The following is a 21,332-nucleotide window of genomic DNA, read 5'->3' as shown; positions in this document are numbered from 1 at the left end:
TTTCTCTCTCAGTTTCTCTCTAAGTGTCCCTATTTCTCTGTTTCTACCTCTCTCGCTCTGTTTCCCTATTTCTCTCTGTTTCTCTCAAGCTGTAAAATCCCAAATCCATCACTCGCGGGCCCCAATCCAACCCCAGCCACCCACCAAGAGCACTTTCCCCATCACAAAAGAGGGAAATCAAACCCCTGCCTCTCCCTCCAGGAACGCCAGGGAACACATCCCACAGATGGGAGGGACCAGGACAGCTCGGCAAGCACCAGAAAACGACGGAGCTGCTCCCTGGGGAAGGATTTCTGCCCCCCAGCACCAACCGTGCCCACCTCCCCCGTGCCTGGGACGCTGCCCGGAGCCCGGCTGTGCCCACACAGCCAGCCTGGCAGCGTTCTGCTGTTCCCGAAACTTGGCAGCTCGCCGCCGCCTGACGAACATATGCCAGGCTGGGAAGGCTGCCCTGCCCGCGGGGAAAGTCCCCCGGGTAGTGTCGCCGCACCTGTGGCCAGGTAGAGGACGTTGTAGCGCTGCCCGTCGGCCGCGGCCACCTCGTGCACGCCGATTTTCTGGTAGCGGTGCTTGTTGTGGAACAGGGGGCTCCGGGACGGGGACAGCGGCTCCACCCGCTCCTCCACCTCGGGGTGGCTGTCGGCGATCTTGAAGGTCTCGCTCGGCGTGTGCTGCCCCGAGGGGACGCACTGCGGGACAGGGGACAGAAGGGGACAAAAGGGACCGGAGTCAGAGGGTGCTGCCCCGAGGGGACAGAAGGGACCAGAGGCAGAGGGTGCTGCCCCGAGGGGACAGAAGGGGACAAAAGGCACTGGACTAAGAGGGTGCTACCCCGAGAGGACGCACTACTGGAGAGAGGACAGAAGGGGACAAAAGGGGACAGAAGGGACCGGAGTCAGAGGGTGCTGCCCCGAGGGGACAGAAGGGACCAGAGGCAGAGGGTGCTGCCCCGAGGGGACGCACTGCTGGAGAGGGGACAGAAGGGGACAAAAGGCACCGGACTCAGAGGGTGCTGCCCAGAGGGGACAGAAGGGGACAGAAGGGACTGGACTCAGAGGATGCTGCCCCGAGAGGACGCACTGCAGGCAGAGGGGACAGAAAGGGACAAAGGCACTGCACCAGAGGCAGGCAGGGTGCTGAGGATGGCAGAGAAAGGGGACAGCTGTGCCCCGGGGGTGTTGTCCCTGTGCCCGTGCCAGGTGCCCTCAGAGATCCTCTCCTCGTTCTTTCCACGAAGGGATCGGACCTGTTCCAGCCTCCCTCCGTGTCCACTTCCCGGGATTCCCCGGGCCTCCCGCGGGGTGGCTCCTGCCCCTCCCTCACCTGGCCAGGTTTGACCTCCGGGGTGGGGCCGTTGTAGCCTTTGAGCCGCGATGTCCTGAACACGTTGTCGATGTCCCCAAAGGAGTAGACACAGACGGCAGAGCTTCCCCTGAGGGGACAAAGACAGGGTGAGGGGGGACACCAGGCTGTGCCCACCCCTGTGCCCGTTCCGGCTGTTTTCCTGAGGGAAAAGAGGGCTGGAAGAGAGGATTTGGGCCAGGGCCCCTCACCACGTGTTGGTGAAGAGCCCGTAGACCTTGGAGTGCCGCCAGTCACCCGCGGGGACAAAGAAGACGTCCTGGAGCCAGTTGAAGTTGCCCTTGGTGACGGGGTCCACGCAGATCAGGGTGGCCTTGAGGAACGTGGTCCACTTGGAGGCTGACAGGGAGCTGGTTCCTCCCCTGTCCTCCTGGGGGACAGGGACAGCGGGGAGGGAGTCAGGGTTTGGGGGGGAACACCCCAAAATGCCCATCCCGACAGGGAACTGCGGGATGCTGCCACAACCCCGTTCCTGCCATCCCAGCGGGAATTCTCTCCCCTGCGAGGCTGTGCCCCACTCAGAGGGGCCAAACCAAGCCTGGGTAAGCCCAGGGGAGCTGGCACGTCCCCTGTCCCCCCCAGAGCTGTCCCGGCTCCACCCCAGCCTGTCCCCGAGGTACCTTACACAGCTGGGCCACCCGCGAGATGTTCCGGGGCGCCTCGGGGCTCTTGTCCGGGTTGTCCTCGCGGAAGAAGTAATAAATCTTGTCCTGGTGAGGCTCCTCGTGCCTCAGCGTGGTGGCCTTGACAAACTGAGGGTCTGGGGAGGCAAGGGACAGAGCTTGGACCTGATTTCATCCGGGAAGCCACTGGTGGGGACAGAGCAGGGAGTGGGACACGGCTGTGGCCCAGGGAAAGGACAGCTCCGAGCCTGATGCCTTGGGAAGGCTGAGCTAGAACCAAGACTAGACTGAGCTCAAGAATAAAGCCGGGATTTATTAAAAGGATCTCCCCAATGGATCCACCTTGGGCAGCACAAGATGAACCAAAATGGTCACAAGAATGGACACAAAGGTCTCTGACTTTTATAAGTCCTGCTCCATTTGCATATTGGAGCTCATTGTCCAGTTACAGTTTTAGATTATGAAGTCCCGTCCTTCTTGTTTTCTCTCTCCAGCCCGTGTTGTTTATGTCCTTGGGGCTGAGATCTGGTTCCTTTGTCCTTGGTGCCCAGCTGGAGCAGGAATTGTTGTGTCTCCCTGCTCTGTGCAGAGAGCTCACCATCCCCTAACACAAAGCCCAGACCCACCCACTAAAGCAGCACAGAGCCTGAAAAATATCAAACCCAAAACCTGAGGCATCAGTGCCACCTCCCCGGTGCCTCCTGCCTGACTGCACGGACTCATTCCCTGGAGCCTGGGGAAGCCCCAGAGACCCTCCCACTCTGGGAAGCCAGAAAGGAAGGATCCCTCATCAGGAGCAATCCGCGCTGTGTGTTGGGAAAACCCTGTAACACCGTTCCTATTAATGCACCCCCGGGTCCTTCTGAGCACCCTGAGCTGCTGTTCCCACAGCAGGCAATCTCCAAGGATCAAATCCAAGGAACGTCCCAGGATCAGCCTCTCAGGCCTGGTTTGGTTTCCCCCTCCCTGTTTTATCCCGCTGTCATTTTCATTCTGATTTTTATCCCATTAATCCCCCGTTTCCCCCACCCTTCCACAAGCCCGGGGAAGTGGAGCAGGGTCCTTTCCCCGTGTCCCCTCCCTGTCCCTGCCCCGGGTTTGGCCCTGGCTGGGGTTTGCCCAGGGCTCCTGCCCGCACTGGAAGTTGCCCAAGGCCGCGGGGCAGCTGCCGGGCATTTTGCACAACCCGATTTCCTTCCAGCCCGCAGGAGGGACTCGCCAGCCTCATTTCCCCATGCCCCAAGGACAGGGAAGTCACTTTTGTGCTGGTTTGGGACAGGGCTCAGGGGAAGCTGGCTCCCTCCTGGCTGGCAGCCATCTGTCAGATTAAGCTTAGGGTGCACTGGGGCAGCACCACAAACTACAGCTTCTGTACCCAGGATGTGCACAGGAGTTTCTGCACACAACATTTAACTGGATCTCCCTCAGCACGAAATCCCATGGCCAAAGAACCAAGGATTTCCAGTTCTCGAGGTTCAGAAGGTGCTTTAAGAAGATCAGGGACCCACTAGCACCAGTTGGTTACAGGATGGGTCTCGTGGGCAGCCTCACACCAATAATTGTCACCGTTGGGTGTTGGCCGCTCCTTGGCTGGCACTGGCACACCAAGCAGGTCACAAAGGGCTTGTCTGGGCTCGAGCTGGCTGAACATTTGGCATCTGAGCCTGCTGACTTGGCTCAAGCAACCCAAACATTCCTTTTTGGTGGATTTACAGGCATAGCTGCGTTGTGAGAGCAAGCAGAGCAAAACTAACAAGTTTTGCTTAATTGGGCACCGATCAGCCCCCACAAGAGGCTCCGGAGCTTCTCCTGCCCCCTGCCAGCTGTGGGGGGCAGGGTCCAGTGGGGATCCCCCCGGTGGGAATGTCTCCCTGCCGGGAATGTCCTCCCAGTGGGAATGTCCCACTCACTCTGCATCACGGTGTCGCTGGTGTAGAGCTCTCCCCCGCCCCTCACGCGGCGGAATCGAGGGATCTTCCCATTCTGCTGGCTCTTCTTGATGGTGGAGTAGATGTCCTGGCCTGTGGGACAGCAGGGAGTGGGGAGAGCATGAGGAGGAGGGAAAGCAGCCAGGACTTCCTGGGCATGGCAGGGATGGTGGGTAGGGAACAGGAATCCCAGTCCTGACACCCAGTCCTCGAAGGGCGGCAGGGACAGGTTCTTGGAAGGATCCTCACCTGTCCCCACACCAGGCCTGGAGCAGTGGGATCACTGCAGGCCCTCCTTCCCAGGTCCCTCCTGACCCAAAACATTCCTGATTTATGTCCCTCCTCCCAAGGTCCCTCTTGACCCAAAGCATTCCAAATCAGGTCCCTCCTACTGAGGTCCCTCTTGACCCAAAACATTCCTGATTCAGGTCCGTCTTGACCCAAAACATTCCTGATTCAGGTCCTTCCCAGGTCCCTCCAGACCCAAAGCACTCCCAATTCCCAACGTTCCTCCCACACAGAGCCCCCATCCCACGCCCCAGTGGAAATCTCCAGCCTCTGTCCCAATGGGATGTGCATTTCCACGGGGACAAAATGAGGAGAGCCGAGGGGACAAAGCCCTCAGAGCAGCCTCAGGGGGTTGCTGTTTGCCCCAGGGAGGCTTTGAGCACAACAAAACCACAGGAAAACAGGAAAATGGGAAAGTGTCCCACTCACCATCGACAACGACGAGGGTGTTGGAGTCAGGGGTGAAGGGGGCGATCCCTCTCCCATCCCAGGGCAGGCTCTCCTTCCTCTGCGTCTGGGGAAGGACAGAATGGGATCCTGAGTGGGGTCAGGCCGGGTTTTCCCCACCCAGGAAGGGGGAAGGATCCGTACCACGTTCCAGCAGGTGGGAGCGCAGGCGCCGGTGCCGCACACCAAGAGCCCGTCCCCGTACTGCTCCACCAGGGTCAGGTAGTTCCGGCTGTCCTCCTGCAGGGGCACAGGAGCCTGGCCATGGCACAGAGCCCCCAGCACCGCACCAGTTCCCAGGTCCTTCCTGGGTTTTCCCACATCTCCTCAGCCGCAGGGAGCTCATGAGGAGCACACTCAGATCCTTCAACCAAATACTCCAGCCCTCCCCATCCCATTGTTCCCTCTTCAGCCCAAATCCTTCCCATCCCGTTATTCCCTCTTCAACCCAAATCCTCTCCATCCCGTTATTCCTTTTTCAACCCAAATCCTCTCCATCCTGTTATTCCCTCTTCAACCCAAATCCTCTCCACCCCACTGTTTCCTCTTTATCCCAAATCCTCCCCGTCCCACTCTTCCCTCTTTATCCCAAATCCTCCCACCCCACTGTTCCCTCTTCAACCCAAATCCTCCCCATCCCGTTATTCCTTCAACCCAAATCCTCCCCATCCCACTGTTCCCTCTTCAACCCAAATCCTCCCCATCCCGCTGTTCGCTCTTTATCCCAAATCCTCCCCATCCCGCTGTTCGCTCTTTATCCCAAATCCTCCCCATCCCATTATTCCTTCAACCCAAGTCCTCCACATTCCGTTATTCCTTGATCCCAAATCCATCCCATCCTGTTATTCCTTCAGCCCAAATCCTCCCCATCCCGCTGTTCCCTCTTCAACCCAAATCCTCCCCATCCCATTATTCCTTTTTCAACCCAAATCCTCCCCACCCCACTGTTCCCTCTTTATCCCAAATCCTCCCCATCCCATTGTTCCCTCTTCAATCCAAATCTTCCCCTTCCCATTATTCCTATTTCAACCCAAATCCTCCCATCCCATTATTCCTTTATCCCAAATCCTCCCCATCCCATTATTCCTTCAACCCAAATCCTCCCCATCCCGCTGCTCCCTCTTTATCCCAAATCCTCCCCATCCCGTTATTCCTTTATCCCAAATCCTCCCTATCCCGCTGTTCCCTCACAGGTGGGACCTACCAAATTCCCAGAGGATATGCACTGCCCTTCATTTGTCGCTGGGAACTCTTCCTAGGACAAAAGAGAGGGAAACGTTTCTGCTCCTGCTCTTCCAATGCCACCAGGCGCGGGCTCAGGGCGCCACAAGGTCACCAAAACCCTCGAGGTGTCCTTGTCCCACACCCCTGGCGCCTGAAATCCCGCAGGAAGGCCGGGCTGGATGCCAGTGATGAAATCTGAGCATTGCAGCTCTCAGTTCAGAAAGGATCAAGGGTGGAAACATCCAGGATGGATCCAGAAAGGATCCCAGGCTGGATCCAGAAAGGACCCCAGGATGGAAACGTTTGGGATGGATCCAGAAAGGATGTCCAGATGGGAACATCCAGAAAGGATCCAGAAAGAATCCCCAGGATGGAAATATCAAGGGTGGATCCAGAAAGGATCCCGAGGAAACAACCAGGATGGATCCAGAAAAGATCCCAGGCTGGAAACATCCGCCCTGTGGGGCAGTGAGAACCTCGGAGGGATCCCACCCAAGGTAGAACCTGCCCCTAGCCAACAGAGGAGATTTAAACCTAAGCCTAAACCTAAGACTAACCCTAACACAGAGGGATCCAACCCAAGGAAGAACCCGTCCATGGCCAACAGAGGAGATTCAAACCCGACCCTAACCTCAACCCTAACCCTAACCCTAACCCTTAACCCTAACCTCAACCCTAACCCCAACCCCAACCCTAACCCTAACCCTAACCTCAACCCTAACCCTAACCTCAACCCTAACCCTAACCCTAACCCTCGCCCTAACCCTAACCCTAACCTCAACCCTAACCTCAACCCTAACCCCAAACCCAACCCTAACCCTAACCTCAACCCTAACCCTAACCTCAACCCTAACCTCAACCCCAACCCCAACCCTAACCCTAACCCTAACCTCAACCCTAACCCCAACCCCAACCCTAACCCTAACCTCAACCCTAACCCTAATCTCAACCCTAACCTCAACCCTAACCCCAAACCCAACCCTAACCCTAACCTCAACCCTAACCCTAACCTCAACCCTAACCTCAACCCCAACCCCAACCCTAACCCTAACCTCAACCCTAACCCCAACCTCAACCCTAACCTCAACCCTAACCCCAACCCTAACCTCAACCCTAACCCTAATCTCAACCCTAAGCCTAACCCCAACCCCAAACCCAACCTAACCCATTCATTCCTGCTGGGATTTTGCTTCCTGGCAGGACGGAGCCAGCTGGGCACAGAGCAGGCTCATCCAGGGCTGGAATGTGGGCCGGGAGATGGATCCCAGACCCTTTGTGTGGGGTTTTGCTCCAAACCCGTGAGCGGTGCCTCTCACCGTGTAGTTCTCACGCGTTGCAAAGTCGTAGTAGTAGAGCCTCCCCTCGCCCCCGACGTAGATGGAGGAGGTGTTTTCCTGGTGGAAGAACACTGGGAACCTCTCCCTCCGTGGGAAGACATATTCCTTGGCACCTGGGAAGGGCACACACCTCAGGGAGCTGCTCTGGGGGCAGCTATGGATCCCATCCCTTCCTGTGCTCCTGGAGGATGGACAGGGTTTGGATCCCAGGAGGGATGGACAGTATTTGGATCCCCAGGAGGGATGGACAGGGTTTGGATCCCCAGGAGGGATGGACAGAATTTGGATCTCCAGGAGGGATGGACACAGTTTGGATCTCCAGGAGGGATGGACAGAATTTGGGTGTCCAGGAGGGATGGACAGGGTTTGGATCCCAGGAGGGATGGACAGAATTTGGATCTCCAGGAAGGACGGACAAAATTTGGATCTCCAGGAGGATGGACATGGTTTGGATCTCCAGGAGGGATGGACAGAATTTGGGTCTCCAGGAGGGATGGACAGAATTTGGGTCTCCAGGAGGGTTGGACAGGGTTTGGATCTCCAGGAGGGATGGACATGTTTTGGATCCCAGGAGGGACAGACACGGTTTAGGTCTCCAGGATGATGGACATGGTTTAGATCCCAGGCCAGGAGGAATGGACAGGGTTTGGATCTCCAGGAGGATGCACAGGGTTTGTATCCCAAGAAGGCTGGACAGGGTTTGGATCTCCAGGAGGATCAACAGGGTTTGGATCCCAGAAGGGATGGATCCCAGGCCAGAGCCCACGTCTGACAGATGAAAGTTTCACCCAAAACCACCACCCCCAGGCTCCGTGTCCCAGAGAGGAACAAAAAGTGACAGCCAGCCCCCAGACGTCCCAGCTGGCAGCAAATCCAGCCGCGTGCCCCTCTGCCCTTCCTCTTTCACATCCCACCTTCTCCAGCCCCCCTTCCCTACAAATCCCCTCCGTTCCCCCTGCGTGGGCCGGGCCAGGCTGGCCCTGCTCCCCCCACGATCCTAAAAACCGAGGTGCGCACCGGGATCGCTCCGGGGCTCGGGGCTGCCTCCTGCTTTTCCCATTCCCGCTTTTCCCTTTCCCCAACACAGCGGCCTCCGCCCTGGGCAGCGCTCCCAGCGCTCGGCCAAAGGCGGGGAGCGCCGCTGGAGCTGGCAGCCGCCACCGCCGGGCAATTAATTAGCTGCGCGTGGCTCTTAATTGCCAAGGGCCGACACTTGGCACTGCCCGGCCCGGCGCTCTCTCTGCCCCGCCCAGCAAGGGGCACCTTGGAGGTCACCGGGGCGCTGAATTCCCGCTGGGTTTGGGGGGTTATTCCCATCTCCTGCGGGTTTTCATCCCTTAAAGCAAGCAGAGTTTTCCCAGCAGGGCTTGGGGAAGCTGCCAGAACCGCCCAGGTCTGGGGACACACAGAGGGGACAGCTCCTCGTGCCCTTCCCCTGGGACCATCCCTTCCTGTCCCTGCGCCCTGCCCAGCCTTCCCTGTGTCCAAAGGCTCCGAGAAAGAGAAGAGCCCGAGCTGGCACAGAATCTTCCAGGCTGATTCTGCAGCCAGGCTCAGTCCCAGCCCGCCCAGGACAGGCACAACCCCCTTCACACCCTCTCCCTTCCCAAAAACCCCATTAAGGTGCCGTGACCCCATCACCAACACGCCTCGAGGGGGTCTGCCCAGACCTCACCGAACCTTACTGGGTTTGAAACCCCAGCCCCCAAATCTGTGCTAACCCAGACAAATCTCCAAGTTTTGAGTTGGAGCTCCAAACTCGGCTCCCTCTCCTCTCTCACATTTCTCCCCTGCTGCCCTGAGGCTCCTCTGGGGGCTCTTCCCGAGTTCCCCGAGCCCTGCTGAGCCGCGAGCCGCAAACAAAGCAGCCCTAAACAATCATTTGGCCGGCGCCGAGGTTGTTGTTTATCCTGCAACTCCCCGGGGACTGAATCAGAGCCGAGAGAGGAAACAGCTCTGCCAGCCTCCAGCGAGCCTGGGCTGGGCTCGGAGCTGGCAACGGAGCCCCGGAGCGCTTCCAGGAGCGGCTGCTGCAGTCCCTGTGCCGCTGGGGCGGCCCTCTAGGGCTGCTCCTAAGCCCTGCAGAGCTGGTCCTAAGCCCTGCAGAGCTGGTTCCAAGTCCTGCTCTGCCTGCAGCACCTTGGATTAGGGAAGGGGTTTGGATCCTGATGGGATGGGGGAACATCCCTGCACCCCAAACTGCAGGTCTGGGGTTTGATCATCCCTGCACCCTGAACTGTGGGTATGGGGTTTGATCATCCCTGCACCCCAAACTGTGGGTCTGAGGTTTGATCATCCCTGCACCCCAAACTGTGGGTATGGGTTTGATCATCCCTACACCCCAAACTGCAGGTTTGGGGTTTGATCATCCCTGCATTCCAAACTGCAGGTCTGGGTTTGATCATCCCTGCACCCCAAACTGTGGGTTTGGGGTTTGATCATCCCTGCACCCCAAACTGTGGGTATGGGTTTGATCATCCCTGCACCCCAAACTGTGGGTATGGGGTTTGATCATCCCTGTACCCCAAACTGCAGGTCTGGGTTTGATCATCCCTGCACCCCAAAGTGCGAGTTTGGGTTTGATCATCCCTGCACCCCAAACTGCAGGTCTGGGTTTGATCATCCCTGCACCCCAAACTGTGGGTATGGGTTTGATCATCCCTGCATCCCAAACTGCGGGTTTGGGTTTGATCATCCCTGTACCCCAAACTGCAGGTCTGGGTTTGATCATCCCTGTACCCCAAACTGCAGGTCTGGGTTTGATCATCCCTGTACCCCAAACTGCAGGTATGGGGTTTGATCATCCCTGCACCCCAAACTGTGGGTATGGGGTTTGATCATCCCTACACCCCAAACTGCAGGTCTGGGGTTTGATCATCCCTGCATCCCAAACTGCGGGTCTGGGGTTTGATCATCCCTGTACCCCAAACTGCAGGTCTGGGTTTGATCATCCCTGTTCCCCAAACTGTGGGTATGGGGTTTGATCATCCCTGTACCCCAAACTGTGGGTCTGGGGTTTGAACAGCGTCAGGAGATGAGGATGAGGAGGCAGAGGGCATCATCTCAGTGCCAGAATTGTTGGCAATGGAAGAGACCCTAAAGTTCATCCAGTTCCACACTGTGCCAAGGGCAGGGACACCTTCCACCGTGCCAGGGTGCTCCAAGCCCCATCCGGCCTGGCCTTGGACACTTCCAGGGACAGGCCGTGTCCCATTGAGTCCCCAAAGAATGGGACATCTCTCAAAAGCTGCTTTTGACCCCGGAAAGAAAGGCCCGTGCCCTCGGAGGGCTTGGCCATGCCGTCACCGCCGCCCCCGAATCCATCCCCGGAGCTGCAGGGGACACAGGGCTCATTCCCAGAGCCTGGCTGACCCCTCCGAGCCCCCGTGCCTGGCGTTTGCCGCCAGCCCCGCGGCTCGGGCGGCAATCAATGGCACCACTGTCCCTGGGAATGTCCCCGCTGCGGGGCCTGAATGGGAGAAAGGGCGGCTTTGTGCTCCCGCCAGAGGGGAGGGAGCGGGGACATCAAACCAGGGAGAGGGACATCCTGGAGGATGCCGGGGCTGAGGGAAGGGAGCAGGGATGGGAACCAGGAGATGCTACAGATGCAGTGGAGGTGTTACAGACACACATTATAATATTGGCTTTTGGCAAATATTAACGGATTTTAGATGTGGGGTGTTCCAGTAACTCTGTCATGAAGATCTGGATTTTATTTCTGCTGTCATTCAGCTCAGGGCCATAGCTGAGATCAGTGTGCTGTGCTACAGTGCCTGCTGGCATGGGAGAACACCCAGGGAACACAGGATGAGCACACCTGCACAGATCTGCAGCCAGCAGCACTCACCCTCTGCTGGAGGGGACAAAAAGGGACTAAAGCCACAGCCCAGGAATCCTCCTGCTCTAAAAAAGCAGATCCAAAGAAGAGATGTGCTAAACAATTCCTGGAACTTGTAAACCAGTTTGGGGAAAACTTTACAGTGCACAAGGGGCTGTGAGCATGCAAAGGGCTGATGGAATTAAAGGGCATTTAAGGGGTGTCCTTGAAGATAACAGGGAGCTCTTGGCTGATGCCATAATAACCTTTGCTCCGTGGTCCTTGTCTCCTTCTGTCCTTCATTAAACTATTTAATTTTCACAGGAGAGTGAATATGTGTTTCACAGAGAGAGAGGAGCAATCCAGCTTTGCATCCAGCCTTTGGTGACAGAGCAAACGGCTCCCTTGGGACCAAGAGCCCCTTGAGAAGCACCAGGGCATCCCAGAGCATCCCAAAGCATCTGGAAGCATCCCAGACCATTCTGGAGCATCCCAGAACATCCCAGAGCAGCCGGGAGCATCCCAAAGCATCTCAGAGTATCCTGGAGCCGGCTGTTCCCACCCCCGGAGCAGAGGGGCAGCGTGGGCTGCAGCCTCTCCCGGCAAACCCCACCTCCCAGCCCGCCTGGGCTGAGTCAGCACCTCCTTCTCCTTCTTTCTCCTTCTTCTCCTTCTCCTTCTCCTCCTCCTCTTCTCCTTCTCCCTCTCCTTCTCCTTCTCCTTCTCCTCTTCTCCTTCTCCTTCTCCTTGTCCCTCTCCCTCTCCCCAGCATTCCCGGCTGGCAGCTCCTCCCGCAGCCCAGACGCTCCTGAGTCACCGGCTCACACCGCTCCCGGCTCCAGAAAAAAAAAGGAATTTGTGGGATTAAGCCCTTTTCTGAGTTCACCTGATCGCTATGGCATGATTTATAAATCTGTATTGTCTCACCCTTCCCACGAGACTGAAAATGGAAAGAAAGGCTTTAAAATGCCTTCTCTGGGTGAGGAAAGGGTTAAATCCGACAGGAATTCTGTGGGAATGCTGAGCTGGGGCAGAGCAGGGCGGAGGGAATGGCACTGAAGGGTTAAAATAAAGCATTTATCTGAAATATTTATCTGAAATGAATGGAAGTGGAAGCGGGATGGGAGCAGAACCTGCTGGGTTCTGGGAGCTGGGGCGGGCACGAGGCAGATCCTTCATTTCCTGCCCAGAAATTCCTGCAAAGTGGGAATAACCTTGGAATGGGAGGTGGGAGAGCACAGAAGGGAGTCTGCCTGGCCCTGGAACTGTCCACTCCTGGAATTGTCCCTTCCCTGGAATTGCCCTTTCCCTGGAATTGCCCTCTCCTGGTATTACCTGCCCTTGGAATTGCCCTCCCCTGGAATTGCACTTCTCTATGAAATTCCCTGCCCTTGGAATTGCCCATTCCCTTGAATTGCCCTCCCCTGGAATTGCCCTTTCTCTGGAATTCCCTCTCCCTGGAATTGCCTTTTTCTCTGTAATTCCCTCTCCCTGGAATTCCCTAACCCTGGAATTGCCCTTTCCCTGGAATTGCCCACTCCTGGAATTGCCCTTTCCTCTGTAATTTCCTTTCCCTGGAATTCCTTACCCCTGAAATTGCCCATTCCCTGGAATTCCTTACCCCTGGAATTGCCCTTTCCCTGGAATTGCCCTTCCCCTGGAATTGCCCTTTCCCTCCCCTGGCACTGCCCGTCCCTCGGCTGAGCTGTGCCACCCCGAGCTCTCCTGTCGCTGTCGCAGGACGGGGACACGCGGCCGAGCCGCCAGCACGTGGCAATCCGGGATTGGCACGGGGCGAACAGGGATTGGCACGGGGAACCAGGATTGGCACGGGCGCGGTGCCGAGCGCTGGCAGCGCCGCGGAGCAGCCGGGCCCCGGGAAGTGTCGCTGTGACACAGCGTGGCAGCGCTGTCACTCGCGGTGGCCCCGATGGCACTGCCACCTGCTCCGCTGCCCGCGCAGCCTCCAAACATTCCCCAGCTCGCATTCCTTTCCCCACCGCCGTGACACGTTCCCACCTCGGTGACAGCGCGTCCGGCTGGGATCGGCGCTGGAGGCAGCAGGAAACGCTGACTGAAGAGCTGGGAATGTGGGAGTGTCCCTGGATGTCACCTGCGCCCTCATCCCGGCTCTGAGTCAGGGCGAGCAATCCCGGCGCTTCACATCGATCCCGCTGCTGGGATAGCACCGGGAGCCGCCTGGACGCGGTGACACCAGTCCCTGTCCCACTTCCACTCCCGATGCAGTGACACCGGTCCCTGTTCCATTTTCAGTCTGGATACGTTGACACCAAGATCCCTGTCCCACTCCCGATGCAGTGACACTGATCTCTGTCCCACTCCTGATGCTGTGACACCGATCCCTGTCCTCGTGCCAGTCTGGATGTGGTGACCCCAGTCCCTGTCCCAGTCCCACTTCCCGCAGGATGTGTGACAGCAGCCCAGGTCCCCTTTTCCCGGCCATGTGATTCAGGGCCACTCCCTGAGTCACTCAGGACTCCATCCCAGCTCCCGAACTCCGCAGTGTGGCCGGAGTTCTGTCATTCCCTCAGGCCAGGCCAGGTCAGGAGCACAATCCCTGCATTTCCCACCCTCTCCCAGGAGGGACAGGGACACCCCAGGTTCCCCTCTGTCCCCAGAGCAGGGCTGGATTCACCACACCTCCCTCCTCCCCGAGCTCCAGCAAGAAGCCAAGCTGCATTTTCTCTCTCTTTTCTTTTTTTTTTTTTTAGACATTCTATAAATTCCCAAATTGAGGCATTTCAGGAAGAGGAAATATGTCTCCAAGGAGCTGCTGTGCTAAGTTTTCCTTCCAGCGTGACTTTGCTCAAAGGGAACAGTGTGACACTGAGGGGGGGTGACACAGCGGGGACAGGAGTGCCCCGTTCCCATGGGATGGACGCCCCAGGCAGCCTCAGCAGGCTCCTGGGACAGAGCCTGCAGCAATGGGGCTTTTTATAGGAACAGCCTGACTGTAAACGAGGAACTTCAGGAGTTTTGGGCAGGTTTGCTCTGACCTGCCAGGGAAAATTTGAAGGGTTGTGACTGTGAGGTCCCAGCACCATCCCACACCTCGTGAGAAGTGACACATTTCACATTTTCTGGACGGGTTTCTGAGAAGGAGGCAAAAGGAGAAACGCAAAAGGCAAGAAATGCAAGGAGACCACTTCCTCTCTGCTGTGCCCTCCTGTCCCCAGCCTCTGCCAGGGCTGCACCTCAGGAGCAGGGTCCTGTTCCCCCAGAGTCCCCAAGGACACCCCTCTGGAGAAGGAGAGCCTGGAAGGAAGGGCTGAGGGATCACCCCAGGGCAGCCCTGTGGTGTTTCAGGTTGCCCCGTGCCCCAGCCTGAGTCATTTCACAAAGGAAGCAGAAGCAGCAGAGCAGAAGTGACAGTAACACCTCCAGCTTTCTGTTCCATCCCCCAGGAGCTCCCTTGGGTTCAAACCTCACCCTGGCCCTGCTCTTGTTCCCTCCACCTTCCCGTCCCATCCCCCAGGAGCAACCTTGGGTCCAAACCTCACCCTGGCCCCACTCTCACTCCCTCCCCCTTCCTGTCCCAGCACCCAGGATCTCCCTCCAGGTCCAAATCCCACCCTGCCCCTGCTCTCACTCCCTCCACCTTCCTGTTCCATCCCCCAGGAGCTCCCTTGGGGTCCAAACCCCACCCTGACCCTGCTTTTGGTCCCTCCACCTTCCTGTCCCATCCCCCAGAAGCTTCCTCTGGGTCCAAACCCCACCCTGGCCCCACTTTTGTTCTCTCCACGTTCCTGTTCCATCCCCCAGGAGCTCCCTGGGGGTCCAAATCCCACCCTCTTTCCCTCCACACTCCTGTCTCAACCTCCAGGAGCTTCCTCCGGATTCAAATCCCACCCTGACCCTGCTCTCACTCCCTCCACCTTCCTGTCCCAACCCCCAGGATCTCCCTTGGGGTTCAAACCCCACCCTGGCTGGGCTCTCACTCTCTCCACGTTCCTGTTCCATCCCCCAGGAGCTCCCTTGGGGTCCAAATCCAATCCTGGCCCTGCTTTTGTTCCCTCCACGTTCCTGTCCCAACCCCCAGGAGCTCCCTTGGGGTCCAAATCCCACCCTGGCCCCGGTCTCACTCCCTCCATGTTCCTGTACCAATCCCCAGGAGCTTCCTCCGGGTTCAAAACCAACCCTGGCTGGGCTCTCACTCCCTCCACCTTCCTGTTCCATCCCCCAGGAGCTCCCTTGGGGTCCAAATCCCACCCTCATTCCCTCCACACTCCTGTCTCAACCTCCAGGAGCTTCCTCCGGATTCAAATCCCACCCTGACCCTGCTCTCACTCCCTCCACCTTCCTGTTCCATCCCCCAGGAGCTCCCTCTGGATCCAAATCCCACCCTGACCCTGCTCTCACTCCCTCCACGTTCCTGTCCCAACCCCCAGGAGCTCCCTTGGGGTTCAAACCCCACCCTGGCTGGGCTCTCATTCCCTCCACGTTCCCCTCTCCTGCCCAGCTCGGAGCTGACAGGATCGTGGCCACCTGTCCCTGCTTTCCTGCTCTCCCCTGCCCTTGAAAGGAGCAGGGACCCCCAAAATCTCCTGGGGAAACCAGACATAAAGCTTCTGGCCGAAGTGAGCCACTCCCTGCTTCGCTCGGCCGGGGAACGCGCAGCTCCCTGCCACGGCTGTGTGTCCATCCCAGCCCGAGGCTGGAACGCGGACCAGCGAGTCCCGGTGGAATTCCAGGTGTTCCCAAGCCAGCCCAGCCTCTCTCGTGCCCTTGGGGCAGGGAAGGGCAGGGGCCAGGCTCGCAGCGATGCCTCCCCGCAGCCGCATCCCAGCAAGGAGCATTAAAAGGTTTTCCAAAGTGCTTTCCCATCAGCCCGGGCTGGGTAAAAGCCCTGACGGGAATTTTGCCGTTCCCTCCATCCTGCAGGAAAGGCTGCGGTTCCCAAAAGCAGGGAGTGGGGCTGCGGGCTGCTTTCCTTCCCATTCTCCAGCTGGGGGAAGCTCTAGCTGCTCACTCAGAACCAGCACAGGCAGGGAGAGAGGGACTGGAGGGACACCCAGCCCTAAAACCCCCCTAAGGAGCCCAGGAGCTGGCAGGAAACCCCAAAAAGAAGAGATGTGAGAGCAGCCTGAGCCACATCACACCTCTGTCTCACCCCGAGATCTCGGCAAGGCGCGGCCACGGGGTTCATCCGGAGTTTCTCATCCCCCCCGAGCGGTCCCGGGGTTCATCCGGAGTTTCTCATCCCCCCCGAGCGGTGCCGGGGCTCATCCGGAGTTTCTCATCCCCCCCGAGCGGTCCCGGGGCTCATCCGGAGTTTCTCATCCACCCCTCCCCGAGCCGCTTTGGAAATGAGCAGCGATTCATCACCCGCCAACAGAGCTCGGCGTTCTCTCTTTCTTTCTTATCTCATCTGTTCTCTGCCTCCCCAGCCCTTCCGAGCTCCTCTCCGAGGAAGGGCACGGCCTTGCGGGACCACCAACATCCTCACCCAGCCGGATTTGCCACTCCAGATGGGAATTCCTCCGTCCCGCTTTCCCCTTGCCCCTTTTCCACCCTGTCCCTGCTCTCTCGCCGTGCCCTGGGGAGCTCGCTGCCCTTCCCAGCTTTTCCCGAGCCGGGCAGACAATGGAGCCCGCATTAGCAGGGATAATCCATCCCACAAAAGCCGGCCATCCCGATGCCCGGCAGGGCCACGCTGCAGAGCACTCTCGGAGCACACAAACGCGCTTTTTCAGAGGCACTCTCCGAAAGGAAATATCCTGGCACGTCAAGCATTCCCGGGCTATTTCTAGGAGCGCCTTGGGGGGTGGGAAAAACCCTTTTGGTTTGGAATTGGGATTTGAGATCCCAAAAGCTCTTCTGGGAGCTGTGCTGCCGATATCCCTGCTCCAAGGCAGAGCTGGAATGGATCCCAAGCACCCACTCAGCCAGCAACAAAAGAGACCCCTAACCTGCACCCCACAGGGAACAAGCCCTGGATTCAAAGCCGGGGCTCTGCTCACCCCACGCTCCGGGAACGCTGGAATTCTCCTTATTAAACATCAAACTCCTGGCTGGCGGGCTCGGCAGCGATTCCATGAATACTAACACGGCCCCAGTCTCGCTCCCCCCATAATTATGCAGCACTGGAGCTGCAAGGCGAGGCCGGAGCCTTTGATTCCGTGGATTTGTGCCATCCGGCAGGTCCGGCCTTCCCGGCTGCACCCCACGGCTGCAGGGGCTAAATTTAGAGCCAGGTTTTGCCACTTCCCAAAAGCTCCACTCTGCAGCGCTGGTCCCAGGCTGCGATGATGGAATTTTATCCAACAATGGCACAAGCACTGCTGGATGTTGTGTCAGTGCAACAAAGGATGGATTCGGCAGATCCGGGGAGCCCCTCCCAGCCCAGGAAAGTCAAACACACGCATTGATTTCCCAGGAAAGGCCTTCCAGGGGGAAAAGCTGCCCTGAGCAGCTCCAGGAGCATCCAGCAGCAGAACAACCCTGCTCCATCCACTTCCCTATCCCAGCTCCCCACAGCTGGAAAACCCTTCCAGGGCAAGGGTGGGCACAGGGCACGGCCACCTTGGTGTCCCCCAGGGAAGATCTGAGTGGGGAGATCCAGCGGTTTTATGCCTGTGGAATGCAGGTGAGGCCCTTCCCAGCAGGATCAGGAATGGCCCAACCATGCCCTTCCCTGTGGGATTGGGAATGACCCTGCCATGCCTTTCCCAGTGGGGTCAGGAATGACCTCACCATGTCCTTCCCAGTGGGATTGGGAAGGATCCCAGTGGGGTCAGGAATGGCCCCACCATGCCCATCCCAATGGGATTGGGAAGGATCCCAGTAGGATCAAGAATGGCCCAACCACACCCTTCCCAGTGGGATCAGGAAGGATCTCAGTGAGATTGAGACTGGCCCTATTGTGCCCTTCCCAGTGGGATCAGGATGGATCCCATTGGGATTGGGAATGGCCTTGCCGTGCCCTTTCCAGAGGCATTGGGAATGGCCTCATGGTGCCCTTCCCAGTGGGATTGGGAAGGATCCCAGTGGGGCTGGAAATGGCCCCACTGTGCCCTTCCCAGTGGGGTCAGGAAGGATCCCAGTGGGATCAAGAGTGGCCCTGCCAAGCCCTTCCCAGTGGGATCAGGAATGGCCCAACCACACCCTTCCCAGTGGGATCGGGAAGGACCCCAGTGGGATTGGGAATGGCCCCACCGTGCCCTTCCCAGTGGGATCAGGAATAGCCTGGCCCTTCCCAGAGGGATCAGGAATGGCCCCACCGTGCCCTTCCAGCCCCCTCCTGCTGCTGGACACCTCCCACACCCGGCCTGCGCTCCAGGTGGATGCCAGCCCCGGGCCATTCCGGGTTTGTGCCAGGGAATGCCCTGGAGCCCTCCCCAGCACTCTCTGTGTGCCCGCTGACCCGGGACACGGATTTCCCATTCCCCTCACGTCCAACCCCGACTGCAGCTCCGCATTCCCCAGCCTCGGAAAACCCCGGGGGCAGGAATGTGAAAGCAGACTTCCCAAAACGCCGAGAGATCCCAGGGCACTGCGAGGGCGGGCGGGGGTCTGCCTGGGACCGGCCGCGAATTCCTCAAGGAAACTCCCGAAACTCGTCCCTCCCACCTGCCAGACGGGAAGATTTGCCCCCAGTGCATAACGAGACGCGGAATCATCGCTGCCCTGACCTAGCGAACCAAGGCGGGGAGGGGACAGGTGACAGAGGCTGAGCTGTCATTAAGGGCTGTGTCACCCTACACCTCAATTACACCTTCACATCCTGCTCCCACGGCGTGCCACGCGGGTGGGGCCGGGGCTGGCAGCAAAAGGGTGTCCAGCGGGAGGAACCAGCCCTATTTCTGGAGCAGCCTGGAATAGCTACGGAGCTGGCTGGAACCCATTTCCCCTCCTCGCTCACCTCCCAGCCCTTTTTAGCGTGCGAGATTTTCCCTAAAAAGCACCTTGGACTTAGATTTATTCCATGCTCAAGCTTAGATTTAGTTTGTACTCAAGCACTCAGGTCTAAATTTAGTCTGTCCCATTTAAGGCACCGACTGCATCACCCACAGAACACCTTCCCAGGCCGGTTTTCAGCAGTTCTGTCCCCAAATTGGCTGGTGCAGAGCTGGGAGTTTGGTCAGGAATTTGCATCTGGCTCCTTTTTCCAGCCACAACTTCCATCAGTCGTGCCCTGCCTGTTGTTTTTGTGTCGTGCTCTTGCAACAGGAGGTGCCTGTGATTCACTCCATTTGTTTGGTTTGCTTTTCTTCTTTTTCAATCTGCGCACAGCAAAACATATTTCTTTTTCCTTTTTCTTTTTTTTTCTTCCTTCCCCAACCAACATTTTCAGTTCCCAGCATCCCCCAACCCTGTGAAAAAGGAGAAAATAGCACTGCTGGGAAAGCGAGCAGCTTCTCCTGGAAATGGTGATGCTCTGAGAGCTTGGTGGGAAAGTGTCCTACAAAGATGTTTCACACCACGGGACCACAAAAAAACCCAGAGATGCTGTCACCGAGGAGAAAAGCTGCTGCTGGCACCAGAAATCCCTCGTTTGCCACAACAGGAGGAGATGAGGACCTCAAGGATCATCTCATCCCATGCCCTGCCATGGTCAGGGACACCTTCCACTGTCCAAGGGTGCTACAAGCCCCAATGTCCAACCCAGCCTTGGGCACTGCCAGGGATCCAGGGGCAGCCAGAGCTTCTCTGGGAAATCCTTCCCAGCCGGGAATTCCTTCCCAACATCCCATCCACCCCTGCCCTCTGCCAGTGGGAGCCATTCCCTGCATCCTGTCCCTCCATCCCTGATCCCAAGCCCTCCGCAGCTCTTTCCAGAAGGTTCCGGGGGGACCCAGCCCCGCCATACCAGGGCACGGAGAGCTCCCCGGCAGCCCTGCTGACACAGCTCTCCCAGTGAGGGAGGCAGCCAAGCCTAGCAAAGCCCAGGAGCAGTTCCAGGCGGATTCCCAGAAGTGCCAATCCAAGAGCTCGCTGTACCCTGGAGCGGGCTGGAGCCAGCTCACCCCGCCGAGGGTCAAGTGCATAATCCTGCCTTTCCCTCGGGAACCTCCTTATCTCTGCTGCCTGCGGCTTCCAGCTCACCTGTTAATGAGCTGGGAATAATTAAACAGCCGGAGCCCAGCCCACCCCGCGGTGGGATGAGTTTTCCTCGGCGCTCTGCACGTGTGGCTGAGCAGGGAGGAATTGCTGAGCGCGGCAGCAGCTCCAGCCCAGCCTGCGCTGCAAAGGCCGCGGGCTGCAGCAGCCCGAGCCCGCCCCAGGCTCCGTGCCACGCTCAGCGTTTTGCGATGCTCGGTGACTTTCCGGTCAGGAGACAGCCGGGCTGGGCTGTCCCCTCCGCTGTCACCCTCCCCCGGCCCCGGGACACGCGGAGAAAGCTCCGTGTGGGATGCGGCCGCACCTTTGGCAAAGCGCAGCCCAGCCGGGCAGGGGAAAATCCAGGGAGGCAGGGGAGGATGAGGAGGGATGGAATGATGGCAACGCTCCGTGAGGCCCAGCCCGCAGGAACTTGGAGCTCTCCGCAGGACACGGGGAAGGGCAGCGGCCGGGAACACTCCCGGGTCAGCCTGCAAAGAGAACGAGGCAAAAATGCCTCGAGCAGTGATGTGGAGCTGAGCTTTGCTCCGGGCTCAGTGAGAGGAGGGAATCCTGCAGCGACCACTTGCCCATGGCCACCTGGAGCTGGCCACCTGTGCGGGCTGCAGGGGCCACGGAGCTGCAGAACGCTGAGCTCCAGAGTGATGGGAATTGTTCATGCAGGAGCTCCGAGCAGCAGGACAGGCCCGCGGTGCTCCTTTGTCTGCAGGGGTGAGCCCAGGGTTGTGCCACCTCAGCCTGGGGATGTTTTGTCCCAGATCCCCAAGTCCCCTCAGATATTTCTTACTGGGACTGGGGGCCAAAGCTACAGGGAGGGCAGGGTTTGGTGGACCCTGGGAAGCTCCAGATGTCACCAAACCGGTGGAATTGAGCCTTTCGGTGTCACAGACTCACTGTGCACGGTGCCGGTGAGGGGAGCGAGGCCGAGGGAGGGAAAAGCGGCTGCAGCTTTGCCCGATTTCCTGCGCTGCAGGCAGGCAGGGATGGCTCCTGCAGAGAGCCCGGCTCTGCCCAGCCCCACAAATCCGCACCCTCGCCCTCCTCGGGGCTGGGACACGTGGAGGTGCCTTTGCCGAGCCGCATCACCTGCTGCCTGTGCGGGGCCTTGGTGTGGAAGAAATTTAATTAGGGGAGAGCTGCCAGCTCCCGCAGAGCCCAGGGCCAGCCCTGCACCACTGCAAAGGCAGCAGCGGGCCCGGAGCGCTACTCCCCACCCCCAGGAACG

At 58.6% G+C, this 21,332-nt stretch overlaps 1 protein-coding gene and 1 long non-coding RNA gene across 2 annotated transcripts in view; both read right to left on the bottom strand.

Annotated features, from left to right (window-relative positions):
• The window catches only part of SEMA7A (semaphorin 7A (John Milton Hagen blood group)), a 28,230-nt gene that overhangs the window by 5,184 nt on the left and 1,714 nt on the right, over positions 1-21,332 (bottom strand). The window contains exons 2-10 of the mRNA XM_059857945.1: positions 7,189-7,322; positions 5,853-5,903; positions 4,793-4,888; positions 4,631-4,715; positions 3,896-4,006; positions 1,983-2,122; positions 1,554-1,732; positions 1,324-1,432; positions 491-689 (exon numbers count right to left, since the gene is read on the bottom strand). Coding sequence (XP_059713928.1) covers positions 491-689; positions 1,324-1,432; positions 1,554-1,732; positions 1,983-2,122; positions 3,896-4,006; positions 4,631-4,715; positions 4,793-4,888; positions 5,853-5,903; positions 7,189-7,322 — 1,104 coding nt within the window. The remainder of the gene's footprint in view (positions 1-490; positions 690-1,323; positions 1,433-1,553; positions 1,733-1,982; positions 2,123-3,895; positions 4,007-4,630; positions 4,716-4,792; positions 4,889-5,852; positions 5,904-7,188; positions 7,323-21,332) is intronic.
• On the bottom strand, positions 16,417-21,167 carry LOC132333149 (uncharacterized). The gene is made up of 2 exons (XR_009488072.1): positions 19,857-21,167; positions 16,417-19,269 (listed from the first exon to the last, which is right to left on the bottom strand). It is a non-coding gene; the product is annotated as an uncharacterized LOC132333149 (long non-coding RNA).

The sequence above is a fragment of the Haemorhous mexicanus genome, chromosome 13 (genome assembly GCF_027477595.1).
Source record: "Haemorhous mexicanus isolate bHaeMex1 chromosome 13, bHaeMex1.pri, whole genome shotgun sequence".
In the NCBI taxonomy this organism is placed as follows: domain Eukaryota; kingdom Metazoa; phylum Chordata; class Aves; order Passeriformes; family Fringillidae; genus Haemorhous; species Haemorhous mexicanus.
The sequence above is the reverse complement of the archived record's forward strand: the minus strand, read 5'-3'. Positions and strand labels throughout refer to the sequence as shown.